The 21,919-nt window shown below is 43.3% G+C and overlaps 1 protein-coding gene across 9 annotated transcripts in view; it reads right to left on the bottom strand.

The window, feature by feature from the left end:
- Window positions 1–19,394, bottom strand: part of WNK1 (WNK lysine deficient protein kinase 1) — a 160,921-nt gene extending 141,527 nt beyond the window's left edge. For 8 of the 9 annotated variants that reach the window (XM_030938656.1, XM_010363550.2, XM_030938653.1 and 5 more), the window contains exon 1: window positions 17,651–19,050. In XM_030938656.1, the coding sequence (XP_030794516.1) occupies window positions 17,651–18,409 (759 nt within the window). In that variant the 5' untranslated portion in view covers window positions 18,410–19,050. Of the gene's footprint in view, window positions 1–17,650 lie in introns of all 9 variants that reach the window. The other variant, XM_010363546.2, reaches the window with a different exon arrangement.
- Window positions 19,395–21,919: the final 2,525 nt, after the last annotated feature.

Below are 21,919 nucleotides of genomic sequence, written 5' to 3'. Positions count from 1 at the left end.
CTAATTTCCTAACTTTTATAATGAGAGTGTTTTACTAATTTTTTAAAGCATCTTTTTTGTGTATGATTTAAGGATGGTTACAATAACAAAGGTGGAAATAAAAGAAATTTATAACTCAGATAATTTAGTCAAAATCAAATTCATTTGTAGCCATAAACAATGACTATCAAAGGCCCTTATGCAAAAAGAAAGTAAGCTTCTATAGTCATTAAATTAAGAGGGTTTCTCAAGCCTGTAATCCCAATACTTCCCTTCAGGAGGCTGAGACAGGAGGATTGTTTGAACCTAGGAGTTCAAGACCAGCCTGGGTGACAGTGTGTAACCCAGTCTAAAAATAAAAAATAATTTTAAAAAATTACCATTAACAGTTTGAAGAGAATGGTCTTGCCACCTCAAATATATTACAACTTTATTAAAATAAATCAGTTAAGGCTGGGTGCAGTGGCTCACGCCTGTAATCCCAACACTGGGAGGCCGAGGCGGGCAGATCACCTGAGGTCAGGAGTTCAAGATCAACTGGGCCAATACGGTGAAACCCAGTCTCTACTAAAAATACAAAAATTAGCTGGGCGTGGTGGCGCACCCCTGTAATCCCAGCTACTGAGGAGGCTGAGTCAGGAGAATCACTTGAACCCAGGGGGCAGAACAAGATCCTATCTCAAAAACAAAAAAATGTAACGCTTCTAGAAAAACTCAATGCTAATAAATAGCTGAACTACAGTTTATCTTTCATAAGCAAGAGCCAGACACCAAAAACCAACTGAAACCATTTCTCAGTATCATTAAGATATGAATATGGACACTAAATTAATTAACAAGCTTAAGGAGCCACAATGGCCAGAAATTACTAAAGAATATAAAACGCCGGGCACAGTAGCTCACGCCTGTCATCCCAGCACTTTGGGAGGCCGAGGTGGGCAGATCGCAAGGTCAGGACAGGAGACCAAGACCATCCTGGCTAACACGGTGAAACCCCATCTCTACTAAAAATACAAAAAATTAGCCGGGCGCGGTGGCACGCGCCTGTAGTCCCAGCTACTCAAGAGGTGGAGGCAGGAGAGTCGCTTGAACCCAGCAGGTGGAGGTTGTAGTGAGCCAAGATCACACCACTGCACTCCAGCCTGGGCGAAGAGCGAGACTCCGTCTCCAAAAAAAAAAAAAAAAAAAAAAAAAAACAGAATATAAAGCAGTTAAGTTTATGCATTTAATGTATTCCAAACACACACTAGCAGTTTATCTGAAATAAACCAAAATATTTACCAAATATTTCAAGATATTTACAGTAAAACCCTTCTAGTATTCTCTTAACAATGACTAAAGTACTCAAAGAACAAAGCCATAAAGAAATGCCATTTCTGATTACTGGACATGTTGGCAAATAACAAAAGATAATATTTTACAGGATGAGGATTCCAATTTTCTTAACAATCTTAAATTTCTGTGTTCAGCAACAGCAAAGAATTATGGCTTCTAAAGGATGCTAATGCAAGAAACCACAAAAAGGAAGGTGTTAAGATATTTTTAAAAAGGAAGTAGTAAACTTACTGTAGCATCAACTTTCACAGCATTTTAATAGAATATTCTAAATTAGCGATGGTCAACAGAAACATAATGTGAGCTAAATGCAATTTAATTTTCTAGTAGTTACATTAAAAATGTGAAAAGAAACAGATTAATATATTTAAAAAATATACCTAAACATCATCACTTCAATATGTAATCCAATTTTTTGGAAACAAATGTTTTTCTTTTTTATACTAAATTTTCAAAATCCAAAACACACATGCTTACTTATAAATATTTCCTAACTCCTATAGTCTAAATGCTTCCTCCCCACCAAATTCATGCATCCGAAACTTAATCCTGGGCTGGGTGCAGTGGCTCACGCCTATAATCCCAGCACACTGGGAGGCCGAGGCAGGTGGATCACCTGAGGTCAGGAGTTTGAGACCAGCCTGACCAACATGGAGAAACTCCATCTCCACTAAAAATACAAAATTAGCCAGGTGTGGTGGCACATGCCTGTAATGCCAGCTACTCAGGGAGGCTGAGGCAGAAGAATCGCTTGAACCCGGGAGGCGGAGGTTGCGGTGAGCTGAGATCACACCATTGCACTCCAGCCTGGACACCAACAGTGATGCTCCATCTCAAAAAAAAAAAAAAAAAGGAAAAAAGAAACTTAATCCCCAATGCAACAGTGTTCTCAGAAGTGGGGCTCTGCCTCCATGAATGAATTAATGCAGCTGTAAAAAGGGCTTTTGAGTGTGGGTTCACACTCTCTTGCCCTCAGGCCCTCTGCCATGTGAGCATGTGGCAAGAAAGCCCTCAACTTCCCAAGTAACTCATGATGATGCCAGTGTCTTGCTTGGACTTCTAGGCCTACAGAACTGCAAGGAAACAAACTTCTGTTCTTCATATATTATGTTAATAGTAGCGCAAACGAACTAAGACACTAATTCTTCACCGAAAACAGGCCCAGTAGCCGAGCACACCTGGCACCCATATTTTTCTGAATACCTTTCTACAGCAAAAAGAACCAGGGCTCTAGGAGAAATGGCTGGCACAGGACTGGGCTGGGGAAATAATAAAATGAACTGAGAACATCTTGTACAGAAAGTAAGGATGTCATCAAAACATGGTAGGGACATGTTAACAACCAGGACGCAGAAGAGGCCAGGCATGGTGGCTCACACCTGTAATCCCAGCACTTTGGGAGGCTGAGATGGGATTACTTAAGGTCAGTCAGGAGTCTGAGACCAGCCTGGCCAACATGGCGAAATCTGTCTTTACCAAAAATACAAAAATTAGCCGGTCGTGGTGGCATGCGCCTGTAATCCCAGCAATGTGGGAGGCTGAGGCATGAGAATCACTTGAAGCCAGGAGGCAGAGTGTGCAGTGAGCAAAGATGGCGCCTCCAGCCTGGGTGACAGAGTTAGAATCTGTCTCAAAAAAAAAAAAAAAGGAAACGGAAGGTAGCTTCTAGCCAAATCTGGGACAACTGTTATGTTTGAAAGTATTTCACAGTCAAGAGTTTTCTTGAAGTTTGTTCTTTAAATATTACTACATATGAAACCCCGTCTCTACTAAAATACAAAAAAAAATTAGCCGGGTGTGGTGATGCGTGCCTGTAATCCCAGCTACTCGGGAGGCTGAGGCAGGAAAATTCCTTGAACCTGGGAAGCAGAGGTGGCAGTGAGCCGAGATTGCACCACTGCACTCCAGCCTGGTGACAGAGCAAGACTCCGTCTAAAAAAAAAAAATTACTACATCCATTACATGAAGAAAGGGAAAAATTGTATTGTGTAATATTTAGCTAAGTACTGGTTGTTGAAGAACTTTACTCATTAAGAGAATAAGAATGGCAGATGTTTAAAATATTAATGAGGTATTCACACCAAGTGCACATTCAGTAAATTTGTGAAAGCCTTTAATAGTGATATCTATGGGTAATATGGCAGTTTCATTTCTGCCCTTCTAAGAGGGATAGAATATGGTCAAGATTCTCATCACAGAAATCAAACTATGCTTTCGCCAGAGGATGATCACTAGCAAAATATCTCTATGCTCCCCACTTACGTCCCTGAAAACAAAAAAAAAATCTGTGGAGACATAAAGAAACTGATACAAGCAGGCTGGGCATGGTACCTCACGCCTGTAATCCCAGCACTTTGGGAGGCCAAGGAGGGCAGATCACTTGAGGTCAGGAGTTCTAGACCAGCCTGGCCAACATGGTGAAACTCCATCTCTACTAAAAATACAAAAATTAGCTGGGCGTGGTTGCAGGCGCCTGTAATCCCAGCTACTCGGGAGGTTGAGGAATGATAATCGCCTGAACCCGGGAAATGGAGGTTGCAGTGAGCCAATACATCTCTCCACTGCACTCCAGCCTGGGCCTGGACAGAGAGAGACTCTGCCTCAAAAACAAACAAACAAACAAAAAACCTGATACAATGCAACACAAACAATTTGTCACCAAACTAAAACCTAAACTAGCCCCTCTATGTAGCAGGGTGCCTGGGTAGGCAGAACAAATATTTGAGTTGATAGTTTACTATTTACTAATGGCTGATGGCTTTTTTTGTCTAGGTAGAAAAGAGCATGTCTAGGTAGAAAGGAGCCACCTAGAGTGGTCCTTCTGTTACGTCATTGAAGCAAACAGATTTGAATTGAAAGGGAGTAGCAGATTCTATGTGTGACTTGATAAAAAGCTGTCTCTATCAATAATATTAGGAAGGGAGTTAAGAGGTGTGTAGAAGTATGCAGAAAATGCCACAAACTCTTCTGGTAAACAACTGCAACTCCAAGGCCTTCCGTTTTAAGTTTACTATTATTAGAAATTCCCCGATAAACTTCCATGTACTTCAATGACATAAACTGGCAGCAAAGTTTCCCTCACCCTGAATCCACACAGAGTAAGGCAACTCACCTTGAAAGACAGAGAATTAGTCTAAATTTGGGGATTACAGAGGGAAAGGAGATTTGCATGTGCAGGTAAGGCTGAAAACCCCTATCGACCCGGCCAGGCGTGGTGGCTCAAGCCTGTAATCCCAGCACTGTGGGAAGCCAAGGCGGGTGGATCACGAGGTCAGGACTTGGAGACCAGCCTGACCAACATGGTGAAACCCCGTCTCTACTAAAAATACAAAAATTAGCCGGGCGTGGTGGTGCGCGCCTGTAGTCCTAGCTACTCCGGAGGCTGAGGCAGGAGAATCACTTGAACCCAGGAGGCAGAGGTTGCAGTGAGCCGAGATTGCATCACTGCACTCCAGCCTGGGTGACAGAGCGAGACTGTCTCAAAAAAAAAAAAAAGAATAATCAAAGCTAAAGCAGTAATTGGCTTGGAACAGACTTATGATACCAAAGCAGACAAAACATTACAGTTCAATGCTTCAACTTTTAAAGACCTTTTCCAGCTCATCTATTCATCTCAACCTTGACCGTGCTTTCTACTTACCCAACCTTCCCTGATCTTATTCATTCAAAATTACCAGAAGAAATGGCCTACACTTATTTTGTTCATGGTTTTATTTTTTAATTTTTATTTACATACATATATTTTATTATGGATTCAGGGGGTATATGTGCAAGTTTGCTACATGGATATACTGCATAATGCTGAGGTTAGAGTTTCTAGTTACTTAACGTTATCACCCAAATAGTGAACATTGTACCCAATATGTAGTTTTTCAACCCTCACCCCAGCCTACACTTATTGTCTCTACTTTCTAAACTTCCTCTCATCCACTCATTAAACCCACTGCAAATTTTCCCCTCTTCTGAAACTGTAAGGTCACCAAATATTGAGTAACTATGACATATAGTTAACCTTTATTAATTGTGCATGTATGTTTGTGATAACATCCTTTGTATATTTTCCAAAAAAATAACTATTTTTTCTTTATTAATAGAGTATACATATTTAAATGTGTAACTTCAGTTCTAAAAACAACACTCTATATACTTTAAAGGGATGAACTTTATGGTTAAAGTCAAACTTTTTAAAGTCGAATTATGGTTAAAATAATAAAGTTATTATTTTTATTTTTAAAAATTTTTGGAGACTCAGATCTTGCTACGTTGTCCCAGCTAGTCTTAAACTCCTGGCCTCAAGCAATGCTCTCAGCTTGGCCTCCCAAAAGTGCTGAGATTAGAAGTATGAGCCGCCATGCCCAGTCTTGATATAGTTATATTTTTAAAAAGCACAACTTGACCCAAGATCTGATACAGTGCATTCCAAAAGAATTTTCTGCAATGATTAAAAAAAAATTTGTTTTTGAGACAGGGTCATAGCTCTGTCACCCAGGCTGAAGTGCAAGTGGCATGATCAAGCCTCACTGCAGCCCTGACCTCCCCAGCTCAAGCAATCCACCCAGCTCAGTCTCTTAAAGTAGCTGGGACTACAGATGCACACCACCAGGCCCAGCTAATTTTTAAATTTTTTGTAGAGGCAGGGTCTTGCTATGTTGCCCAGACTGGTCTTGTAACCGCTGGGCTCAAGCAATCCTCCTGCCTCAGCCTTCCAAAGTGTTGAGATTACAGGTATAAGCCACCATGCCCAGCCTGAAAATGTTATTTATCTGTGCAATCCAATATTATAGACACATGTTGTCACTGAGCACTCGAAATGTGGCTAGTACAAGAAAATTAAGTTTTAAAAATTTCATTTTAATTCATTTAAATTTGAATAGCCACATAAAGGCTGGATGCAGTGGCTCACACCTGTAATCTCAGCACTTTGGAAAACTGAGGTGGGTGCATCATCTGAGCTTAGGAGTTCCAGACCAGCCTGGCCAACATGGCAAAACCCCGTCTCTACTAAAAATACAAAATTAGCTGGGCATGGTGGCACGTGCCTGTAATCCCAGCTACTCAGGAGGCTGAGGCAGAATGCTTGAACCTAGGAGGCAGAGGTTACAGTGAGCTGAGATCACGCCACTGCACTCCAGCCTGGGTGGCAAGAGGGAAATAGCCACATGAGGCTGGTGGATACTGTATTAGATAGTGAACAGTGCAGAAATCTAGGGCATTACCAGTGACTTACATGTATTTATGTGCTTCTCTCTTATTCAACCTCCCCCTTACTTAGGCAACCTTAAATTTAATTGTTAATGACTTTTTTTAAAATTTCTTTTTGTCAGGGCTGTTTCTCAGTGTGAATGTTAATGATTTCTTTTTTTCTTTTTTGAGACGGAGTTTTACTCTTGTTGCCCAGGCTGGAGTGCAATGCCGTGAACTCGGCTCACCACAACCTCCGCCTCCCAGATTCAAGCGATTCTCCTGCCTCAGCCTGCCGAGTAGTTGGGATTATAGGTATGCGCCACCAGGCCCAGCTGATTTTTGTATTTTTAGTAGAGACGGGGTTTCTCCATGTTGGTCAGGCTGGTCTCCAACTTCTGACCTCAGGTGATCCACCCACCTCAGCCTCCCAAAGTGCTGGGATTATAGGCGTGAGCCACTGTGCCCGGTTAATGATTTCTTAATAGCCAAGTACAACAATTTCAACAGCCTAACTACTATACTTCTTTAGTACCTGTTAAATTCATTCTCCACAATTACTACTATGAAAACAGAACTTCTCTTACATATTATTTTCTTGAAATTTTATTCCCTTGGTAATTGTTACTATTTTGCCTAAGGACCATTATTCTTCCCTCTCCCCCTCTCTAATTTTTCTGTAACTTTATATCCTCTCCCTAGCTTATCTCATTTACTTCCATTATTCCAGCTACAACTAATACATACGTTTTTGGGAATCGTTAGCTTTTATCTCCATCTCAGGCCTCATCTTCAAGTTTCAGTAATATATCCAACTGCCTACTGAACTTCTTCTGGAGATTTCACAAGAATCTCACACTCAACATGTCCAACTGAATACATCTCCATACCTCCTCCCATCTAAAAAACAAAAAACCTTAAAACTTAAAAAAAAAACCTTTGATTTTTCTCCCTCAGTTGACAGCACTATCAACCCCAACCTCTTATCTATGCTTCATTTTTCCTCCAAACACCAATTAATCACTAAACCCTAAATATTTTATCTCCTAAATATTTAAATGTTCTATTCCTTCTGTTATCTCCCTAGTTTAGGTCCTAAAAATCTCACATTCATATCCTAACTAGAGTAGCCCTCCCTTACTTGAGGCTTCACTTCCCACCATCCAAAAATATTAAATGGAAAATTCCAGAAATAAACAATTCAAAACTTTTTTTTTTTTGAGATGGAGTTTCCCTTTTGTCGCCCAGGATGGAGTGCAATGGCGCAATCTTGGCTCACTGCAACCTCTACCACCTGGGTTCAAGTGATTCTCCTGCCTCAACTTCCCAAGTAGCTGAGATTACAGGCATGCGCCACCATGCCCGGCTAATTTTTTTTGTATTTTCAGTAGAGACAGGGTTTCACCATGTTGATTAGGCTGGTCTCAAACTTCTGACCTCAGGTTATCCACTAGCCTCGGCCTCCCAAAGTGTTGGGATTACAAGCGTGAACCACCATACCTGGCCAACAATTCATAACTTTTAAATTGTGTGCCATTCTGAGTAGTGTGATGAAATCTTGAATGGGACATATATCATCCCTTTGTTCAGCATATTCACACTGTTAATGCCACCCACCCATCTCGTCCTTTAGTCACTTAGTCGAATGGGTTATGGGATGGAAAATGCACAGTATGCATAGGGTTCGGTAGTGTCTGTAGCTTCAGGTATCCACTGAGGGGTCTTGCAAACCGCAAAGAAAACAGAATCAAAAGATAAAAATATGGACCAGGAGTGATGGCTCACACCTATAATTCCAGCACTTTGGGAGGCCGAGGCTGGTGGATCACCTGAGGTCAGGAGTTGGAGACCAGCCTGACCAACACGGAGAAACCCCATCTCTACTAAAAATACAAAATTAGCCGGGCATGGTGGCGCCCTCCTGTAATCCCAGCTACTCGGGAGGCTGAGGTAGGAGAATCCCTTGAACCCGGGAGGCAAAGGTTGTGGTGAGCCGAGATCGCGCCATTGCGCTCCAGTTGGGCAACAAGAGCAAAACTCAGTCTCAAAAAAAAAAAAAAAAAAGAAAGAAAGAAAAGAAAAAAGAAAAAAACGGAAAAAAAAAGAAAAGCAGGAGAAAAAAATAATCATTATTCCCTAAGAAGAAGAGCAGGGACTACTGGAATCTCTACACTTCCCCCTGTATGCCTTTAATCCATTCTTGGACAATTACTGCTAGGCAAATCTAACCAATTAATTTCTCTGTTTAAAATTCAACTCTTCCGGCCGGGCGCGGTGGCTCAAGCCTGTAATCCCAGCACTTTGGGAGGCCGAGACGGGCGGATCACGAGGTCAGGAGATCGAGACCATCCTGGCTAACACGGTGAAACCCCGTCTCTACTAAAAATACAAAAACTAGCCGGGCGAGGTGGCGGGTGCCTGTAGTCTCAGCTACTTGGGAGGCTGAGGCAGGAGAATGGCGTAAACCCGGGAGGCGGAGCTTGCAGTGAGCTGAGATCTGGCCACTGCACTCCCGTCTGGGCGACAGAGCGAGACTCCGCCTCAAAAAAAAATAAAAAATAAAAAATAAAATTCAACTCTTCCGTTACTCTCTACTTTCTATACATAAGAAGAGTCCGCCCTCCACATCCTCAGGTTCCATATCCACAGGTTCTGCATCCATGGATTCAACTAACTGCAGATGAAAATATTGGGGGAAAAAACAGTAACAAAACTCAATAATAAAAAAAACATGAATTTTAAAACACTACAGTATAAAAACTATTTACATAGCACTTACATTGTATTAGGCATTACAAGTAATTTAGCGATGATTTAAACTATACATGAGGAGCCACACCTGTAATCTCAGCGTTTTGGGAGGCAGAGGCAGACGGATCACTTGAGGTCAGGAGTTCAAAACCAGCCTGGCCAACACGGTGAAACCCCCATCTCTACTAAAAATACAAAAATTAGCCAGGCATGGTGGCATGTGCCTGTAATCCCAGCTACTCAGGAGGCTGAGGCATGACAATCGCTTGAACCCAGGAGACAGAGGTAGCAGTGAGCTGAGATTGTGCCACTGCACTCCAGCCTGGGCGACAGGGCAAGACTCAGTCTCAAAAAAAAAAAAAATTAAATTAAAAAAATAAACTATACAGGAGGATGTACTACTGTAAGTTATATGAAAATACACCATTTTATTTAAGAGACTTGTGCATTCGTGAATTTTGGTATCCTATGGTGGGGGCTGTCTGGAACCAATCTCCTGTGTATACTGAGGGATGATGACTGTGTGTGAGAGGAGCAGTATAAAGAGTTCAAAGAACATTTTAATACGACAGTGATACCTAGTAACTCTTTAGCATGTTAAAGAGATAAATCTGTTGCATCTCCCAGTTTACCTTAATCCACAATAATCTACCAGTCCATGTAAGGAGATTACCCACATAAAGATAGATATATCAGGTTATATAGCTCAAAACTCTCAGCCATGAAAATGCTCTTATCCCAAGAAATCTGTTAATCTCTATCTAGTAATAGAGAATGTGCACATTAATAATTTGATTCACTAATTAATTTCATCTCTCACTGTTTGGTTTATACATTAGTGTGTGTTTGATTAACTAGACCATCTATCACATATATACTGACAAAAATAATATTGTCTCTGAGAAGGTGAACCTCAGTTGCACAAAAGGTATCTACAGGAAAGACAGTATGCTTTTTCTTAACTAACCTGAGTATGATGATTTTAACAAGCAAATTTCCAAACACTCCTAAATTCAAACTGTTAAATTTCTTAAGAATTCTTACATTCCTGAGAAAATTATTTGCTTGTAATGACTAATAGCTTATCTGAGGACTCTCTTCTAAAAAATCATTCAACACATTCATTTAGCATAATGTATTTAATATGGTAATTTGGCAAGGCCAAGATTCAAGTCACAACACTAAAAAGTAAATGATTTATGAAACCCCACCTGAAAAATCTAAATTAATATAAATGAAGGTGGAGATATTATATGATCAATTAAGTTGGTCACAAAACCACAGCTTACTGATGCTTTTCCTCTTATGTAAAAAGTACAAGTAACCAATCTTTTAAAAACTACATATAGGCCAGGAACGGTGGGTCACGCCTGTAATCCCAGCACTTTGAGAGGCCAAGGCAGGAGAATCACCTGAGGTCAGGAGTTTGAGACCAGCCTGTCCAACACGGTGAAACTGTCTCTATAAAAATACAAAAAATAAATAAATAAATAAATAAATAAAAAATTAGCCAGGTGTGGTGGTGGGTGCCTGCAATCCCAGCTACACTGGAGGCTGAGGCAGGAGAATCGCTTGAATGCAGGAGGTGGAGGTTTCAGTGAGCCAGGATCCCAAGATCACGCCATTGTACTCCAGCCTGGGCGACAGAGCGAGACCCCATCAAAACAACAACAACAACAACAAAACAAAACCTACATGGCCAGGCGCGGTGGCTCAAGCCTGTAATCCCAGCACTTTGGGAGGCCGAGACGGGCGGATCACGAGGTCAGGAGATCGAGACCATCCTGGCTAACATGGTGAAACCCCGTCTCTACTAAAAATACAAAAAAAAAAAAAAAACTAGCCGGGAGAGGTGGTGGCCGCCTGTAGTCCCAGCTACTCTGGAGGCTGAGGCAGGAGAATGGCCGTAAACCTGGGAGACGGAGCTTGCAGTGAGCTGAGATCCGGCCACTGCACTCCAGCCTGGGCGACAGAGCAAGACTCCGTCTCAAAAAAAAAAAAAAAACTACATATAAAATTAAGTCTGCTACCTGTCAAAGGCATAATCCTCTTCCAAACAAAATATTAAGAGCTTCTGACAATTTCTCTTCAAACTGAAAAGCTCCCCTTTTAAGATTTGAGAAATTAAGTTGACAAAGCAAAAAGCTCCCCAAATCCAACTAACTTTAATATATTCCATTTGTAACAGGTGATAACTTATAGCCTTCTAAATGAATATTTAAGTATCCTTTGTTATATTTTATATAACACTTAACATTTTTCAAAGTACTTTCACATAGTATTTCAGTTGATCTTCAACAATCCTAAATCAGTAAGACATATTGCTAATAAATGAGCATTACAGATTAAGTTCCTTACTCAAGGTCAGAAAATTGGGTAATCTAGAACTCAAGGGTTCTGCCTTGGTGCTCCTTTTCAGTGTATAGTATTCTACTACACCATAGTGAACTTTCTGAAGACTAATGGATTAGACAAAGTATATAAACAATTTCAATATGATAAATAAACACTGTAAGAATTATATATGAGATCCACCAAAAGAAAATCTGCTTTCCAGATTCATGCAAAGTAGATGAGACAAGGAACTTAGCAGATTCTGAAAATAAGCAGTTCAGAAACGTCGGCATTTGGGTGATGGGTCACAGAATTAGAATATTAGGCAAAGGCCAGGTAAAGCTAAGGAATTTAAAAGCACCAGTACATAAAGGTCAATACCTGCTTTCCTCCTCCTCCAAGAATAGTAGTTAAGTTTTGCTATATGATTTTTCAAGCATAAATATAAACAAACAAAATCTTCACAGATTCCCTCAAAAGGACATCCTAAAAAAGATGCTGCATCATCATAGTTAACATTTATGTGGCAGGCCCTGTCCTACATGTTTTATATAGGTTCATTCATTTAATCAGCACAACTCTATAAAGTGGGTGCTCTTTTTTACACCCATTTTACAGACAGGAAACTGTAGCACAAGACTTGCTTATTGAATCCAGGCAATCTAGTTCTTAACTACTATGTTTCAAGGCAGAAAAATGGCCTCTTCAAACATAAACTGAGGTCATGCTAAGTCTCACCTATTCCTGCAGACCAGGTTTTAAAACAAAACAAAACGTCTGGGCATGGTGGCTCAAGCCTGTAATCCCAGCGCTTTGGGAGGCCAAGGCAGGCAGATCACGAGGTCAGGTGTTCAAGACCAGCCGGGCCAACATGGTGAAACCCCGTCTACACTAAAAATACAAAAATTAGCCAGGTGTGGTGGCGGGCACCTGTAATCCTAGCTATTCAGGAGGCTGAGGCAGGGGAATCGCTTGAACCCGGGAGGTGGAGGTTGCAGTGAGCCGAGGTCGAGCCACTGTACTCCAGCCTGGGCATCAGAGTGAGACTCTGTCTCAAAAAGCAAACAAACAAAACAAAAACTCAAATAAAATGCAAGTTACTAAATATATAATTTAAATTATCAACATAATTTAAAGAATTGGTATAGCAAAAGTGTACTAATTGTAATTATGAATTATTTCATAGTATGCTAAATATTTTCAGAAATGATAATTGAGTATAGCTACTCTTGCTGCTTTTACAGCTTTATCTAAAAAAGTGGGCCGGGCGCGGTGGCTCAAGCCTGTAATCCCAGCACTTTGGGAGGCCGAGACGGGCGGATCACGAGGTCAGGAGATCGAGACCATCCTGGCTAACACGGTGAAACCCCGTCTCTACTAAAAAATACAAAAAATTAGCCGGGCGAGGTGGCAGGCGCCTGTAGTCCCAGCTACTCGGGAGGCTGAGGCAGGAGAATGGCATAAACCCGGGAGGCGGAGCTTGCAGTGAGCTGAGATCCGGCCACTTCACTCCAGCCTGGTCAACAGAGCGAGACTCCGTCTCAAAAAAAAAAAAAAAAAAAAAAGAAAAATCTAAAAAAGTGTAAAAACTACCAGAAAAACCAAATAACAGGTTTAGGATGATTTCTGAAAATGAGAGCCCAGTTTTAATTGAACTAAGATGAATTTTATTTATATTTATATACATATATTTTTTATTTTTTGAATTTCTTTGATAAGCTGCTGGTGGAATAAGATGAATTTTAAATGAATTTGAATGTCAAGAAATGAACCGTCACCAAGCAACAATAGATTCCTAGTTTGTTTTACACAAAAACAACCTCTTTCCAGGTTTTTAGATTACTTCTCAGACTGTGTTACCACGGGTCAGAAAAAAGGTAAGAGAAAAAATTTTGCCAATACTCCTAATCGCTGACTTTGAGGATTTAAGAACAAACTCCAAAAACTATTCCCTGAGATGGAAAGTTACGCTGATTCTCATCCTAAAAATAAGGAATGTGGTACAAATTTAAAAAGAGGGAAAAAATCACCAACATTCAAATAGAGAGATTCAGTTCAATGAGATATTTTAAGAACTACAGCAAAGAAATAAATTATGGTTTCTTAATCACAGAACCGCATCCCATTTCTGTAACACTGCTAAACTTTTCACAAAATATTAATGTCATATACTCATGACATATAGTCTTAATAAAAGAGAAAAGTAAGCAATTAAGTATATTGGAGCTTCGACAAAAATATGATTTGATCTCTTTTCAGGTAGATGTGTAAACAATCTCATCAACATATAATGCATCATACGAACTCTTCAAAGGCAACTTGGGGGGAAGGTGCTTAAAATAAATCATTCTTAAATCTGTGCATCAATGTTTTATTTTTTTTTTTTTGAAACGGAGTCTCGCCCTTTCGCCCAGGTTGGAGTGCAATGGCGCGATCTCGTCTCACTTCAACCTCCGCCTCCCGGGTTCAAACGATTCTCCTGCCTCAGCCTTCCGAGTAGCTGGGATTACAGGCGCATGGAGCACGCCCAGCTAATTTTTGTATTTTTAGTAGAGATGGGGTTTCACCATGTTAGCCAGGCTGGTCTCGAACTCCTGACCATGTGATTCGCCCACCTTGGCCTCCCAAAGTGCTGGGATTACAGGCATGAGCCACCACATCCGGCTGCATCAAGGCTTTCTTAAAGGAAATTGTGCTTTTTTGAAAAACAAGATCCCTTTCTAGAAAAGCAATGTAAACTCTGCAGACACAGCCCAACAGTAGTATTTTCTGACCAAGACAATCAAATATTAAAATTAAGGTGCACTACTTGTCTAATAAAACCAGGTAAAGAAATCTGCATCTTAAACAACTCAGTAATTACTGAAGATCCTGTGGTGTCAAAATATTACCTACGTATTATTTACTAAGAATTGATGCTTGTAATTAGCTGGGTGTGGTGGGCGCCTGTATTCCCAGCTACTTGGGAGGCTGAGGCAGGAGAATTGCTTGAACCCAGGAGGTGGAGGTTGCAGTGAGCTGAGATTGAGCCACTGCACTCTAGCCTGGAGATAGAGCAAGACTCCATCTCCTTTTTTTTTTTTTTGAAAAAAAAAAAAAAAAAGAATTGATGCTTGTTTTACTAAAGAGCAATGCATAGCATAACATGACTCTTTAAAAAATAAGCTTGGCAGAAAACAGCTTGATTTGTATACCACCTTCACCCATCCACGAAAGTCTATTTATATCTCAATTTGAAGTGATGAAAATCAATACCCAAAACAGAAGCCTGAAATTTGCCCTAGTAGGACCAGGTTCCTCTGGATCTCCAACAGCCACTTCCACACCAAAACAATATGGCTTCATTTGAAATTACTTATTAGCCATCTACTGGACTACAAATACTTTGTCATCTCCCAAATTATTAGATCCTAACTAGCTTTTGTTCTTCATCTACCTAATCAAGTTATTTACCTGCTCTATGATTTCACTTTTTTTATTTGCCAAATAAATAGCTGGGCAGGATAACCTAAGATTTCTTCCAGTTTTAATACACAAGATTTTTAACTCAACAACTTAACACAATATTCTCCTGTCTTGCTTCAGAAATACGTGTATATTAAAAGGATACATTTAGCGAAAAAGTTTCTATCTTCCCAATGCTTTAGTAATCCCTTGGGCTTGTCCTTTAATTTGGCTCCAAAGATAAAAGTTCAAACACTGACCCAGTGAATACTTTATTAGGCATACAGTGCAACTGTCCTGGTCAAAAAACCAAAAATACTACTGCTATAAAGGATTTTTCAGATAGGATAATCTTTTCAAAATCAAAACAAAAAATTATAGAAGCACAGACAAATGACATGGAAGTTTCTAAACCAGGTACCACTTAATAAGCAAGGATTCATCTAGTTCTGCAGCCAAATCCGGAAATGACTCAAAAATAATATGCAATGTAAGATTTTCTTTAGTTTGGTCATGTCCATGCCTAGATAATTAAAAATCCAAAAAGTTACCAGTTCTAAGAAAACCTGAGAAGCTTAGACAAACTTTGTATCGTGATATTAGACAAATTAAGTTTTTTTTCACTGTATTATCAGTTCCAAGATAATAAAGTATCAGAAAATTCCAGGTGATAAAGGGAAAACACACATCACATTCTGAAAAGTCTCAGAAGTGAAATAATTAAAACTAACAAAATTAATTCATAAAGTGCTCAACAAGTAATTGGGTCCAGTCTCAAAAAAGTAAGGCAACCGGTTAAGGAAAAAAAAATTGTTAAAAAGCACCTATTCAAATATAAAACTATAATGGAAGAATAAAATTCCAGCATCAGTAGCAATAGGCGTCGAAAGTACAAGAAAGAAATGTAAATTCTGTAAATTTCTGCCTGTAAACCAAAAGGAATCAGACATAAGTTGTTTTTGTTTTTGAGACGGAGTCTCTCGCTCTGTCACCACGCTGCAGTGCAATGGTGTGATCTCCGCTCACTGCAACCTCTGCCTCTCGGGTTCAAGCTATTATCCTGCCTCAGCCTCCCGAGTAGTTGGGATTACAGGCGCCCGCCACCATACCCGACTAATTTTTATATTTTTAGTAGAGTCGGGGTTTCGCTATGTTGGTCAGGCTGGTCTCAAACTCCTGACCCCATGATCCACCCGCCTTGGCTTCCCAAAGTGCTGGGATTACAGGCGTGAGCCACCGTGCCTGGCCCAGACTACGTTTTTTGAGTATGACTGACCAAAATGAATAGTTTTCGTTTGACGAGGTTTTTTTTTTTTTTAAGATCTGTCACCTTTCCAATTCTAAAATACTATAAAATTAATGAGTAGTTTTAATTTCACACTACCTTAGAAGTTCTACATCATTAACTGTAAAGGTTAAGAAATGACTATGTTTGTAAAGAACTTCTTAGTTTTTAAGTTTATTTCCACATGCTGTGTTAATTTCACATTTGATATGGCCTTAATTATTTGGAACCTGACATTCAAAGGGTTACATGTTAACATATTAGTTCATGGATAAAACAAGTTCCAAGATCATTCAGTTATTTTCATATCCTGTATCAGGCTGGTCTAATGACATATTTTTATGTATGCATAATGTGGCTGACTTTTTTCCTTCACTATAACCCTGCTCCTACTAATAACCTATGTTCACCTATGCCCAGTCAGGGCAATATTCAAGCAAGCTGCTTCAGTTAGTTAAGCAACAAGTAGCCCAAACTCAGCTGTTTAAACCTAGAATGTACTAGTCAACCAGAATGACACACCATTATTTACACCACTAGAGGTTAAAAAAGGAAGTATTGCGACTCCTTTGGACTCTTGGGAAAGTTTAGCTTAAAAATATTTTATAAGATTAAAACAATGATGATGACATTACAACTCTCAAAGCATTTACACAATTTTGCATGGGCTCCTGTACTATTCGCTGTATAGTGAATGGGCTGAAAGACGTTAGTTTAACGAACAATGTCAGAGCAATGCTGCTACTGCAAGGCTTAAGCATCATTAGGTAGAACAACATCAAACATTTATTTGCACGTCACTACTGTCAAGGCATTCATCCAAAAGGGGCAGAGAAGAGTCTTTTTTAATACTTATTTTATACTAAATGCCTGTGCAACCATCAAGCAAGATATATCCAGAGGTACAAGGTCGTTCTCATTTAAAAAGAACAGCCTGATCTCAGGAATGGAAACACGCTTCTACGCCCAGAGGCAGCTCATCACTGCAGAGCCTTTGATGAGACTGAAACGCACAGAGGAAGAAGCATCTGTACTTTCAACTTCCCCACTCATTCCAAGTTTCTTGCCAGACACTAAACCAGGAGACAATTCGTTTATACTAAGATAACCTTCACCACCCCTGCCCGGTAGCAAATCCCTCTGGCTACCAGTAATTCTTATCCTATCCCAACACCGAGGCACATGCTCCAATTCTCCTAATTTCCACCCCTTTCAAAAGTTGGCCTCCCCTCCCACTCGGAGTCCAACAGTTAGAGAATGCCCAGTGAACGGTGAACTGCTTCGCCAAGCCACATTTAGGATCCAAAGGACCTTCAAATAAAGAAGTAGGTGGGGCTTTACCTGCAGTTCACACCAGGCGACTTCCACAGTGGTTTCAGTGTCCAGACCTTTGTAGACCGTCTTAAAGGAGCCTCTGCCGATTTCGATGTCAAACTTGAGAAAGCGGCCATCGTTCGACATTCCCACGGCCTTGGTCTCCAGCTCTTCGATATCATCCTGCTGCTGGCTCCGTTCCTCCTGCGGCTCCTTGGCGCTGCCGCCGCCGCTGCCACTTCTCGCTGGCGGCGGCTCCTCTTTGCTCCCCACAAGGCTAGGCTGGGACACTGCGCGGTCTTTGCTGGTACTGCTGGGGACAGTCGAGGGGGCAGGGCCCGCGACGGCCTGTTCCCCAGGGGCGGCAGCGGCTGGAGGCTGCTGGGCTACCTGAGAAGCGGCGGTGGCGGCCACGGTCTCCTCCCGGTGGGGCTCCGGTGGAGCACTCTGCGGGGCGACCGCGGGGATGCTGGGCTGGGGGAGGGCAAGAGGGAGGCCGGGCAGCTCCAGCGCAGTGGCGTTGGAGTCGCAGATGACACTCCGGCGGAAGAAGCGGTGCTCAGTGGTGGTGGTGGTCGCGGCCGCCCCGCGGCTGTCCTTGTCCATAGTGTGGCGGCGGCGCCGGTACTCCTCAGTCCTGCCGGTCACAGCGTCGGCGGCCGCGGCCCCCAGTTTCTCCCCCACGGAGGAATCGGAGCTGGAGCCATTCTTGGGGACAGGAGCCGGCGGCGAGAGGAACAGGGAACCGGGAGTGCTGCTCTGCTTCTCTGCGGCGCCGCCAGACATGGTCGGTTCGCTGGCGAGAGGCGAGCGGGCTCGGAGTCGTGGATGCAAAGGGCGTGAAGGGCCGAGCCGCCCGCGCAGAGGTCCGCAGGGCACCGCGGCCGCGCGGGTTCGCGCCGACCCGGACGACGCCTCACTCAGCACCCACCAGCCGCAGCGAGGGAGAGGCGGACCGCGGGGCCCGGCTGCGGCGGCTGCTGGCACCGAGACTGCGGCGGCTCGCGAGGAGGGCTCGAAGGCGGGCGAGTCGGGAGCGGAGCCACGGGGGTTAGCGCCGCACGGTCCGCATCCATCCTGCGGCGAGCGGCGGCCGGGCGGGCGGTGGCAGCGGAGGCGCCGCAGTCATGAGGGGAGGGCCAGGGGCCGGCACCGAGTCGAGGCGGATGCGGCGGACGCGGCTCCCACGGCCGCCGCTCGCCGAGCTGGGCGGGCTAGGCCCAGAGGGCGGCGGCGCCGCGAGCACGGGACCAGGTCCGACGCCCGGGCGGTGGCAGCCCCGGGGCAGGGGAGTGGGAGGGGCCGAGGCGAGCGAGGGAAGGCCGCGGCCCGGCTCCGGTCACTCGGCGGCCGCCTCCTCCCACACGCGCCCCCAGCGATGGGGACCGGCCTCACAGGTCGCCCATCGCCCAGAGGCGAAGGGCCGGAGCCTCGGAGCCTCGGCGCCTGAGGAGCGGGCCCCCCCTTCCCCGAGGCCTCCCCGCCCGCCCCAGGCCTGGCAAACCCGTCTCCTCCCGGGCCGGTGCCGGGGGCTGACGGCGGAGGGAACGGTGGGGAGGGGAGGGCCGCTCACCGCGGGGCCCGAGCTCCGCTGCTTCTCTGAGGCAAGAGGAGAGGAGACCTAGAGGACTGGGTGAGGGGGAATAGGGAGAGAAAAGAGCAGTCACCCCCACCAGGCGCCTTCTGTCACCGAAGACGGGGGTGCGGAGTGGCCGAGAGAGGAGCCGCGTCCGCCCGGGAAACTCTCTGCGCTAAATGGCGCCGGGAGTCTGAAGCCTCCACACAGCCCGCTCGGATCCCGCCCCCCGCCGCCCGGGGCAGCCCCACCCCCCACCTCGCTCCGGGGTTTTGCGCAGGCGTGCCAGCCCCGAGGCACCTTGGGACTTATAGTTTACGGGCTGGAGGAGATGAACGGGACCTAGGAGAAAAGTGCCTACGACTTCCATGATGCCTCGCGGTTGCTGTAGCCTGATGCCTCGTGGGAGTTGTAGTTTTCTTTAGAAACCGTCCCTTCTGAAAGGCTGATGGGAGCGTCATCGCGGGTCGCTCAACCCCATCCTGAAGTCCGCGCGAGCTTAGGAAAATCATTATTTAGGGATTAATTGTGGAATAAGGGAAGGAAGGGGAAAAAAAAGAAGAGGAAGGTGGGGGGGACATGGAAAGACTCCCATCATGCTCTGCTAAGCGAGAGAGCTCTTAGGGTTGCCATGCAATGAAAAATGATCTGTTGTTCATCTTTAATGGAGAGAGCCGCAGTAGTGTTGAGTGACTGCAGGGCTGTGGGGGTGGAGGGGAAGGGTAAAGCAGGATAACCGGAGCCTGAGTTCTGAGTTGGAGGAGGGGAAAAGAAACTTTGTGAAGATGGTGCATGAAATTAATATTGATTAAATGGATTGGAGGAGGAGACAGGGAGGATTATCTTCCATCCTCCTCCCCTCAACAATTAAGGCCACATTCTCAGCTCCTGCCCGACACGGACATTCTGGCTCTCAAAAAAGGGCTGCCTTACTGAAATGGTGGATCCTAGTGAACTCTCTTTGCTTTGCCTGAAAGATAATAAAAGCGGGGGTTGGGGGAGCGGTGGATTCAAGAAAAGATAAGGTCTACGGATCTATGGGTCTTTGACCACACTTGGGGGGCTGGGCTGACTTCTGCCTTTGTAGTTGGTAGAAACTTATTTTCCACCTTTCTTCTGCTGGGTGGCTTCGTGAAACAACACCCCCTCTTTCTCTAGAGCTCCTCAATGTCCACATGCAATGTCTACCAGGGCTCTGGGCCCGGGAAATGTGGATCCCTGCGGCTCGCCGCCATAGAAGGTTTTTCTTGAAAGCATCCTTGTCTCCCTGGACCCCTGTGCTCCTCGCAACTACTCAAGATGTGGAGGGCATGAGCACCAGGGGGCACCAGACGGAGTAGGAAGCCGGACTCGGGAGCAGATGGCAGTTTAAAAGCCTCGGTCCAACCGGTGGAGAGCGGGAAGCGCTGAAAACGTACGCAGCCGCATCAGAGCGTCCGGACGCGGCCGCCTCTCCTCGGCGCCCGCTGCGGAACCAGCTCGGAAGCGCGCGTCCCGGCCGAGGACCACGCTGCGAGCGAGCTGCTAGCGAGGAACTTGGCGGGAGGTTCCTTAGCACAGTTATCGGATGAGCTCCACCTGCAGAATTCTTGCCGCACAGTTCATGTTAATTCATCTGATACGTAAAATGGTTAATGCTATTTTCTTTCTTTTTTTTGTTGTTTATCGCAAGCTACACTTTCAAGTTTACAAAAATGTTTTAAGCCAATGATTGTGAGGTTTCATGAAGCTGACAGGTTGTGAACATTTTAAAATGCCAATTCAGTAAGAACAACTGGAGTACTAAAATATTAGTGTTCCATTGCTTTAGAAAATGTATCTTTCATTCGTTTGCTGTTGGTAATGGTAAATAATCTCATTATGGTAAATGGAATTAAGAGTGTATTTCTAACCGTAAACCTACTGTAAGCAAGGGAAGAAATGGCCGTAAAATACATTTTTATTATACTTCTTGAGTCAAATAAAACTTGCCCAATTGTTGCTTCAGGAGGAAAAATAGTCTGATTTTAAACATAAGGCAGCTAATTACAAATTGGCAAGTTAAAAGAAGATCAGTAAATCATAATGTTCCCTTTTGGCACCATAAAAAAATTAGGATATTTTTGTGTGAGTGGTTATTAAAGGATTTTATTATTGCCTGTTCCTGTTTACTGAGCCCTGAAACTTTGGCCATACTGCATTGGACACAAGTCCCTTGATAATCACCATGCCCTATCAACATGTCTTTTCAACCAGGAACAACTAAATTCATTGTAAGTAATTTAATTAACTGTTGACTTGAAACCACACTTCCCTAGGAGACAGCTTTTCCCACTTGTGTAATGTTAGCTTTACAATGAAAACAGATACAATTTTAAGTTGAATATAATCTTATTATGTACAATGATTAGATTTAAAAGTTATGTTGTTTAGTGTGCATATTTTACTAACACTTTTTTGTTCAGGTTTTTTTTTTTTTTTTTTTGAGAGAGAGTCTCATTCTGTTACCCAGGCTGGAGTCCAGTGGCTTGATCCCGGCTCACTCAGTTCTTTTTAATGCTTACCAACCTATCTCCAAGTAAATGATGTTTTCTGTTACTCGTTACTGTAATTCCTAATAGTACTTTTCCTTTCTCTGTCGTTTCAATTATCGAGTAAAGAATCAACCTCTCTGTATTCCGTATAAAACATCAAGTGACTGTAAACAGAGATAACAAGGAAACCAGGATACAATGAATGCA

Source organism: Rhinopithecus roxellana, chromosome 10, assembly GCF_007565055.1.
Source record: "Rhinopithecus roxellana isolate Shanxi Qingling chromosome 10, ASM756505v1, whole genome shotgun sequence".
NCBI lineage: Eukaryota > Metazoa > Chordata > Mammalia > Primates > Cercopithecidae > Rhinopithecus > Rhinopithecus roxellana.
Note: the sequence above shows the minus strand (reverse complement) of the source record. Positions and strands in the feature narration are given on the sequence as shown.